The following is a 9,156-nucleotide window of genomic DNA, read 5'->3' on the forward strand; positions in this document are numbered from 1 at the left end:
AGAGAATGAATAACAGGGAGATTGCTCTCTTCTTAGTGGTGCAAAAAATAATATAGAAGAGTCCACATGGCTTTTACTTCTTTCATTTTATTTTCACCATCTGAGTAAAAGGACATTTCCCAAGACAAGTGATGGCTTTTGTCTTGAGAGGGTTTTTTTTTTTTGTCAGAAACTTCAACTTTATAATCAAATTCTTAAAATACGTATTAACAGAAGCCTCTATCATTACATGGACTCCAAACGTTTGGCTTTTGTTGCTGCTAAGACAAAGGACAACACAGCATTTATCATCAATGAAACCTTCAATTGTATCATAATTTCTATTATTACATCTTGTTTGAAGACTGAGTGAGAATATCAGTCACGCCAATGTGAACATGATTCACATTCTATTATTCTAATTAGTCAATACTTGTGCTGGTCCAACATTTTTACAAATTAGGTTTTTGCCATCTCACTGTAAAAACAGAGTCAAAATAGATAATATTGACTGGCTAATAATGACTTTCTTATCTTGCAGTCCTTAGTTGTTATACCCAGAATAGAATCACATTCTCAGGCAAGTGCAACAGTGTTGGTAGATGTGGCTGCATTCACCGCGCATGTGAGCCTGTGAGAGAAATCTCAGTCATATGAGCAGTTCAGGATCAAATCTGAGGCCTCAGAGCCTTAAAATGGCCCACTCAACTCAGCTCTCTACATATAGTGGACTTTTATGGCTCGGCTGACCAATTCCTCACTATGGCGGCTGAGATAGAGTAAGAGGTTCAAGAGTTTTTTTCTTTGTGCGCAACCACTGCTGCTAGAGTGAGTCAGTATGTAGGAGACCTTTGGATGGGTTTTGTAGACCTCAATCGCTGCAGGAGAACAACTTAATATTGGAGGTTAGTTAGACGATCTTGCAGGTGGTTGGTGGAAAAAAGAAATTCTTCTAACTGAAGAAATCTCTTATCAGAGCTCAACCAGAGAGGAATGAGCAGGTTACGGAGATAAAGACCATTTAGAAAACTGTTTCCAAATACTGTGCAGTTCTAATCATGTCAAATAAACTAACTTGTAAGTGTAAAAATGGTGGAGTGCCCCTTTAAATGCAAGACATTCAGATGAGATGTTTGGGGTAAAATACAGACTTTCCGAAATGAAAGGAAGCTATAATGATTAAAGTAAAAAAAGAAAAGGGTGGAGTAAGTCTCTTTCTTTGTCACCTCCCCAATGAATTAACAGAAGATCGAAGAAAACAAGAAGATTTAGCAACAGCTCTGGAGATGAAGAAAGAACACTAAGAGAAGTGGAGCACAGTGGAAAGAGACTGAAAACTGAGATGGGCTTGTCAAAGAGAAAGAATGCCTATGAGAATAAAACGAAGGTAATGTAACACGTATGGAAAATGGGAGAAAAATGCTGATGGCGGAAGTCACGAGGGCAAGGCCATATACCAGAACTGATTAAATTGTTTTTGCAATAATTACTTATTTGATATACTTTGATTATAGTGTTGATACAGTGTCTCGTTTGGTTACATCAGGAATAAAGAGTGGATTACATTAGATTTAATTTGGTGTTTTGAAGTCATTTAATTGCATGGTCGATATTAGTACTGAAAGCTTCAGACTATAGTGTTTAAAAGACTTTAAACGTTTTTCCAGTAAATTCTCTTCACATCCATTCCTCATATTTACCGCAACATCTTTGTTTTCCATCTTCCAAACAAGCGATAACAAAATTTGCCCAATTCATCTAGTAAAGGTACATCCTGCATGTTTCTTCACAAATAAAACATATTTCTCATCATGAAAACTGCTTCTTTTCCTAGATAAACTGTACTATAAAGGGGACTGTATATATTTCCCTAAATTTCTCTGTTGTTTGTCATCATAATAAATTCCCCCACAAACGTGTCCCTGTCAAAGACAAATACTGCACAAAAGGGTGAGCCCACCACAGTACATGTACATTTTGTAAGCTTTTGTTAAAGCACAAATAAATGAGATATTGATTATGTGTACATGTGGTTTAGGATATTCGGAGCAGGATACACTTCTGTGTAGCTCTGTAGAGGTTTATAGTTACTATAACTATCATGCTCACAGCAGGGAACATTGAGTATTTGAAACAGCTGTATTTACACGCTTTAAATTACGAGAAGTGCTATGACATTTTTCTGTGTACTTCACACACATTTACACCCATTCCCACCTGAGAGCTGACCTTCAGTAACCAGCTGCACTGCACCGGGTTTGGTTTTGGTGTTTGGAACAAGGGTATCTTTATAGCAGATGTTTCCTCAGCAGCATTTTCCAGCCCAGCTGTGGATTTCAACTACAGATCTGCCTCTCCAAACGCGAGGCTGGTAATTTACGTAAAAAGGTTTGCTGACCAGATTCTCTCAGAGGCAAAAGACTGAGCATTGCTCCTGTTCATTGAGCTGACATTACAGGCTAGGCTGTGGCTTTCCACTTGGTTTTGGTTCTGAATCAGTGCTCACATGGCATAGACCTACATGGTTAGCATGTTATTTGGGAGAACACACTATGAATCCACTGTGGGTAATAGAAACTCAGCACCCCCTGGTGTCAGGACTGAAGCCCATATGCCCTGGGTTATTTGTCCCAGTTTATGTTTTAACAAATGCATAAGCACAAGTGGACATGTATTGAAAATGAATGAATGGGTGCATATGAAAGGTAGCCTATGAAGAACTAGGAACTTGGACACATTAATCAATAGGTCATTCAGATCAACAACAACAACAAAAAAAGAATTACATTCTTTCTGATACTTATATAAACCTTTATTCAAGGTCACATCCACACATGTATTACTAGTGTAAATGAATGCTTTCTTCAGAAATTGCTGTCTGTAGTTGTGTTACCATTTCTTTAGCCTATATGTGGAAAACAACTTTTAGTGGCTGGCAAGAACATTTCTGGATTGCCTTGTTTTAACAGAAACTTAAAGTGGTAAACATTTAAAACAATAATAACTTAAAACAATTATAGTTTACTGACAAACATAACACAAATAGATAACATAAAAAAACATTATTTATATGGATCTCTCTGTCATGGCAACTTGCTAACTTAATTTTTTTTTTTTTATTGTAGTTGGACAGGTTTGACAGTGTTTCTCTTTTCCGGCCCATTTGCCTCAAGTTAGCTACACATTTAAAAAAAAAAAAAAAAAAAAAATGTAATGGCAGAATGGCGATTTACCTTCGAAATAAAAGCGAAATGCTCTTAAATACATGCCATAGTGATACGACATAGGGTGAAAAAACAAAACGCTATGAAAAAACAACACTATATTGTGATTAGCTGCAAAGAACCCTACTAAATGGTTAATATTATCAAAACATTGGCAATATGATCGGAAAATACGCTTTATACTGAAAGTTGATTAGCGGAAGTACGCGTGCTTACGTAATACAGATGATTTGAACATCTAGTCCTGGTACAGAGCTAAAAATGAGCGTGTGTTACTACTGTTAAAACATCGCTGTTGCAGTTGTACAGTCAGTCCTATCGTAAACGTTACTTCTGATTGAACCGTCCTTGTTGTCGCCACGGTAACTGTTAGCTTAGCGTGTCTTATTACGGTTATGTGGGTTTTCGGTTACGGGTCCCTTATATGGAAAGTGGATTTTCCTTATGAGGAAAGAAGAATAGGCTACATAAAAGGATTCAGCCGTCGGTTTTGGCAGGGCAGTACCGACCACCGAGGAGTACCGGGTAAGGTGAGCATACGCTGTTCTCTTTGGGATCTATATAACGTTAGCTAGCAATAACTGATGCAAGGTTGCTCAGCGTTGCTTTGTCAGATGTCGTTAGGGCAAAATCCGGGGAAAGCAGGATATGAAATGTAGCTAAACAAAAAAATATAATGGGATAAGTAACAAAAACTTGGAAACATTTATAGTTTTAATTTATTGTGTAAACACAGAAAGATAAGTACACATTTGACATTGTTAATTTACTTTAAAACACATCCCATTTGGTCTGTAACCTTAACGTTAGTTGACCATCAAAAGACAGAGCTGTGCGCTTTGAGAGGTGGTTAAGACTAGAAAAGAACAATTTAAATGTAGTTAATTAACCATCTGTAAAACTGAGTTTCTCCATAATTAATCCTGCAAAAGCACCACTTTAAATCTTGTGCATTTTAAAGTGTGTACCATAAATGTGCTCAGAAGTTTCTTGGAAATAAGTAATTAAGCATGAATTTGCATAAAAAATGACTAATCGACTAAAGAAATCTTAGTCGACTAAGACCAAAATGACCGATTAGTCGACTAATCGACTAAGAGGTGGCAGCCCTAATCGTTATACAGTAGCTAATGCTACTTCCTTAACTACTAAGTTAGATTGGATCCACAAGTCGTTATTTAGGCCTATCTCTTAAAAAGAGATAGTCTAGTGCAGGGGTCACCAACCTTTTTGAAACTGAGAGCAACTTTATGGGTATTGAGTCATACGAAGGGCTACCAGTTTGATACACTCTTCTGAAATGACAAATGTGCTCATTTTGCCTTTAGTTATATATGATTATTAATGATTAATGACACTCATCTATGTTAATGATTTCTCACAATAATTATCAACAATGACTTAACAAGATGGGAAACAGATCATATCAATATTCAATTTTCATTTTTAGAACAGGCCTGAGGGCTACTCATGTGGTCCTTGGGGGCTACCTGGTTCCCCGCGGGCACCGTGTTGGTGACCCCTGGTCTAGTGTCTAGACCCATACAGTCTATGGTTAGATCTCATACAGCAGCTCATTGGGGTGTTGTTATGTATCTGTATATGGTATCCCTTTACTTTATTATTTTTTTTCATTATTATTAGGGGGATTTAAACTAAACATTAACTTACAGGTTATTCATTACAGTGTATATGCTACCGTAGCTTGTATTATTCCCATAACATTTCCTTAAAACAACCATATTTTGTTTTGTTGACATTTAAATACAATTTTTATAATATGACTTCTACATAATCCTACTTGGTTCCTTAACTTGCTTGTGCCTCTGTGTCCTTTACAGCCTGGCCGGGTGGTGACACTGGTGGAGGATCCTGAGGTAAGACATATCCACCTTAATTTAAAGTGTAACTTTCAGTTTGTGTTGATTCTAGCGGCCGCTTTGGACAAAAGTGTTAGTGTTTTTACCACACTTGCTTTCGTAAAGGTCTTTTTTTATGGTGCTGTATTGCCCACTGTATTACAGAGCAGAGTTACAGAGTGTTACGAGCAAGGGGGTAAGCGAGCATCTGGAAAGCGTACCTCCTATGGGGAGATTCTAGGCTTACAAGCCATAACCTTCTGTTAGTATTCCATTGACTCCCATTCATTTTGGCGTCACTTTGACAGCGAATAACTTTACATCTGAAGCGTTTAAAGATTCTATTTGTCCATTGTTTATTTCTAAAGAAACACAACAATGTATAAAAAGGCTCCATTACCTTGTATCTCACATTATATGGCCCTGTAGCAGACGTTTTTTTAGACAGGTTGCTCATGTCACATCTACGTCATCAAGCTCAGTTTGAGGTTGCGCAGTACGCTCAGCCATCACAGGAAAAGTGACTTCACTGGTCTCCGTCGAAGTATATGTCGTCGCTGTGTCCATTTATTTTACTGTCTATGATTACGAGGAGGTCATACAGTTGCGATGAATGTTTTGCTCCAACAGAAAATTATTCATTACAATAAAAGAATAAGTTACCGATGCATTGTTGCGTTTCAAGTGTTGCATACGGTAACTTGGCCTACTTTGGATGTCTCGTGAACTAGACCGGGTATCACTGTCACTGTGTAACAAGCCATAGCATTAAGAGATTGTTGTAGCAACCAACGTAACGTAATAATAACTTAGATTAATATAGTGCATTTCATGAAACCCACGGACACTTTACACAAGTAGGCTAACGTTACAGGGGGACAAGGGAAAAGAAAATAGTAAGCCAACACAAACGCGGAGTAAAAGATATAAAAAGTCAGCACTAAGGGGGGCATCATTTAATGTTGGCTACTGATGTACAATCACATCGCGCATTGTAAAGTTATTTTATGAATGAAATAGACATATTACATACCCAAGGGGCCGATTCAGGGACGTTTTTGAATCACTTACAATCCTGTCTCCATCTTTGTTTACTTTCCTTACAACAAATAACTTCTCAAATCAAATTAAAATACAATTAGGCCTACATAAAGACATCTCCTCAGACCTTTTACCTGCATACTCACTAACACAGGCTTTTTCGGTGTTCAGCCTTTCCTTTTTAGCTTTTAGTTCTTCGTTTAATTTCCTTCTTTTCTGTGATGGTCCTGCCCCAGTATCAGCCATAACTACAGCAGATAACTTGTAAAATAACATTAAAATACAAGTAGTCCTATAGAGAGAAATCTCCTGCTTCCTTTTACCTGGCTCAAAAGGCTGGATACGCTAACACAGGCTTTCCGGTGTTACAAAGAAATCGCGCCGTCTACATGCCGCAAATCGTTCTGTGACTGCGCGGGAAAAATCAAAGTTCTCTTAATACATCCATGGGAAGAGGCCTTACTAAAATCTATAGAAAAATGGCGTTCTTTTCACTGTTAGTCTCGTTTGCTGTTACAGGTTGTATTCTCACCTTGAATGAGAGATAATTTGTTGCAGTTGATGGGAAAGAGCAATACAGAGTGTGTAATGTAGTGAGAACATGGTAAGCATCAAGAAAACTGTATTGAATAAATGTATTTAGAGGTGACTGATAAGTAACCTACCTTCAAATATTACTGATAAGGTCAAAATCTTCCTTCTAAGTCACATGTGTTGATCACAAACAGTGGTAGGACTGTAACTAAAGAATATTTTCATTATTAATTATTGTGCACTTTTTTTTTTTGATTACTTAATTAAAAGCTTGGTCTATAAATTGTCAGAAAAGTGTAAAAATATAAAAAAAAAGCTGAAATATGATTATCATAGTTTCATAAAGTCCAAGTTGATGTCTTCAGATAGCTTTTTTCTGAACAACAGTCAAATACCAAAAGACATTAAGCTTACTATCATAGAAGCACATTTTCACATTTGATCTGTTGATCGACTAATCGCATCAGCTCTAGTTAACTTAAAGGTCCCATGGCATGAAAATGTCACTTTATGAGGTTTTTTAACATTAACACGAGTTCCCCCAGCCTGCCTATGGTCCCCCAGTGGCTAGAAATGGCGATAGGTGTAAACCGAGCCCTGGGTATCCTGCTCTGCCTTTGAGAAAATGAAAGCTCAGATGGGCCGATCTGGAATCTTGCTCCTTATGAGGTCATAAGGAGCAAGGTTACCTCCCCTTTCTCTGCTTTACCCGCCCAGAGAATTTGGCCCACCCATGAGAGAGAGACATCATGGCTTTCAAACGAGCAAAGTGGCAGTTGGTCAAGGCCCCCCCCACCCTCCATCTTGCCCCCCCTTCTCTCCTCCTCAATAGCTACAGACACAGAAATGGCACATCCTAAGGAAAGCTCATTGTGGGACTGGCTCTAGTGGCTGTAATTCTGCACCAAGACTGAATTTCGGGAAAGAGACTTCAGATACAGTATTAGGGGACCACTAAGGTTTATATAAAAGCATCCAAAGAGCACCATGTCATGGGACCTTTAAGTAAGATTTAAGTGCTTCTAGACTTTTCTTTGTTCTTCATTCTGCATTCTTTCCTACAGATGCCAAGTTTTTCTTCTTTCACTCCAGGGATGTGTGTGGGGTGTTGCCTACAAGCTGCCGACAGGCCGAGAGAAGGAAGTGAAGAGTTACCTCGACTACAGAGAAAAAGGTGGTTATGAGGTCATCACTGTGACCTTTCACCCCCGTCCACCACTCTCTCCCCCGCCCAGCGAGATGCTGCTCTACATCGGCTCTCAGGACAATCCAGACTACCTCGGCCCCGCATCACTGGAGGAGATAGCCAACCAGATCGTCAACTCTACCGGTCCAAGCGGGCAAAACACGGAGTACCTGTTTCAGCTGGCTGACGCTGTGAGAACAATTTTGCCTGAGGACTCAGACACACACCTGTTTTCTCTAGAAACTTTAGTGAGAGAGAGACTACGCAATGGGCAAAAACGCACACTCAAACAAGTTGATTGTGTTTAGATAACAAACAAGACTTAAACAATGTATACCAGGCTGGATTTGTTAAAAAATATCAGGTTCAAGATATACATGGGGCCAATAAGGGTAGTTGTCATGTACAGAAAATATGTTGGCAAATTCCGTTTTTAGTGTCTCACTACAATACTGTAAATGCAGAACAACACTTGAAAGCTGCCTAGAAATAATAACAAAAATATAATTACATAAAGGTACTATAACTAGCATACTACAGGGTGATCTCAAAATACATTTTGGATAAACTTTTCAATTCACACCTTGTACAATATAAAACAGCGCAAGCGATGAATGTTTTGAATTAATATATTCTGAGTGAATAAATCTACATTCACATATACATTTGGTCTGTTTTCTATTAATGTTTAAATATCATGTGATGTATGTGTGCACTGCTGGCTGCAATATAGTGCTGACGTAACATTTCCAGTAGGTTTATTTGGTTAAAAAAAAGTGGAAACCCAGAGCAGGTTTATTTCAGTACATGACATTTAAGTACATGATTTTTTTTTGGTGCACTTAAAGCCCCTGAAAAGAGCAGAGAAAAACAAATAACCAAAACTGATGGAACCATCATTTGATTGCCTCACCTTCACCATTTAGATTATTTAAATAATATTTAAAAAAGAGAACCAGGTCAGCCAGACAACCTGTGATACTGTTTCTAATCTCCAAAACAAAAACTGAATATTAGGTTTAGGAAAATCATCAGTCATGCACAAATATTATAACAACAATTTTTTTTAAGAAGACATTAACAGGACTCTTTCCAAAGTTATTCTCTAACCAGGTAATCCTGCCTTGGTAAAGGTCCTTGATCTCTTCTTTTGATATGGTAACCAAGTTTCAGGGCAGGTACCATTACCATACTACTGTAATCACACTATCACAAAGTGTACAGCCACGCAAGAACACGTTGTTTATTCCAGATTGTACAAAAGATATACTCATTCTGCCAGCACACGTCTCAGCACAGTGAACATATCAAAGTCAAAAGCACTGCATCAGAA

General features: G+C 38.1%; 1 protein-coding gene across 1 annotated transcript; it reads left to right on the top strand.

Annotated features, from left to right (window-relative positions):
* The first annotated feature begins 3,414 nt into the window (after positions 1 to 3,414).
* On the top strand, positions 3,415 to 8,486 carry chac2 (ChaC, cation transport regulator homolog 2 (E. coli)). Its single transcript, XM_028568096.1, has 3 exons — positions 3,415 to 3,733; positions 5,045 to 5,080; positions 7,730 to 8,486. The coding sequence occupies exons 1-3, from the start codon at positions 3,599 to 3,601 to the stop codon at positions 8,129 to 8,131; spliced, it is 573 nt and encodes a 190-aa protein (XP_028423897.1). The 5' UTR covers positions 3,415 to 3,598; the 3' UTR covers positions 8,132 to 8,486.
* The last annotated feature ends 670 nt before the right edge of the window (positions 8,487 to 9,156 follow it).

This window comes from Perca flavescens, chromosome 21 (assembly GCF_004354835.1).
Source record: "Perca flavescens isolate YP-PL-M2 chromosome 21, PFLA_1.0, whole genome shotgun sequence".
In the NCBI taxonomy this organism is placed as follows: Eukaryota; Metazoa; Chordata; class Actinopteri; order Perciformes; family Percidae; genus Perca; species Perca flavescens.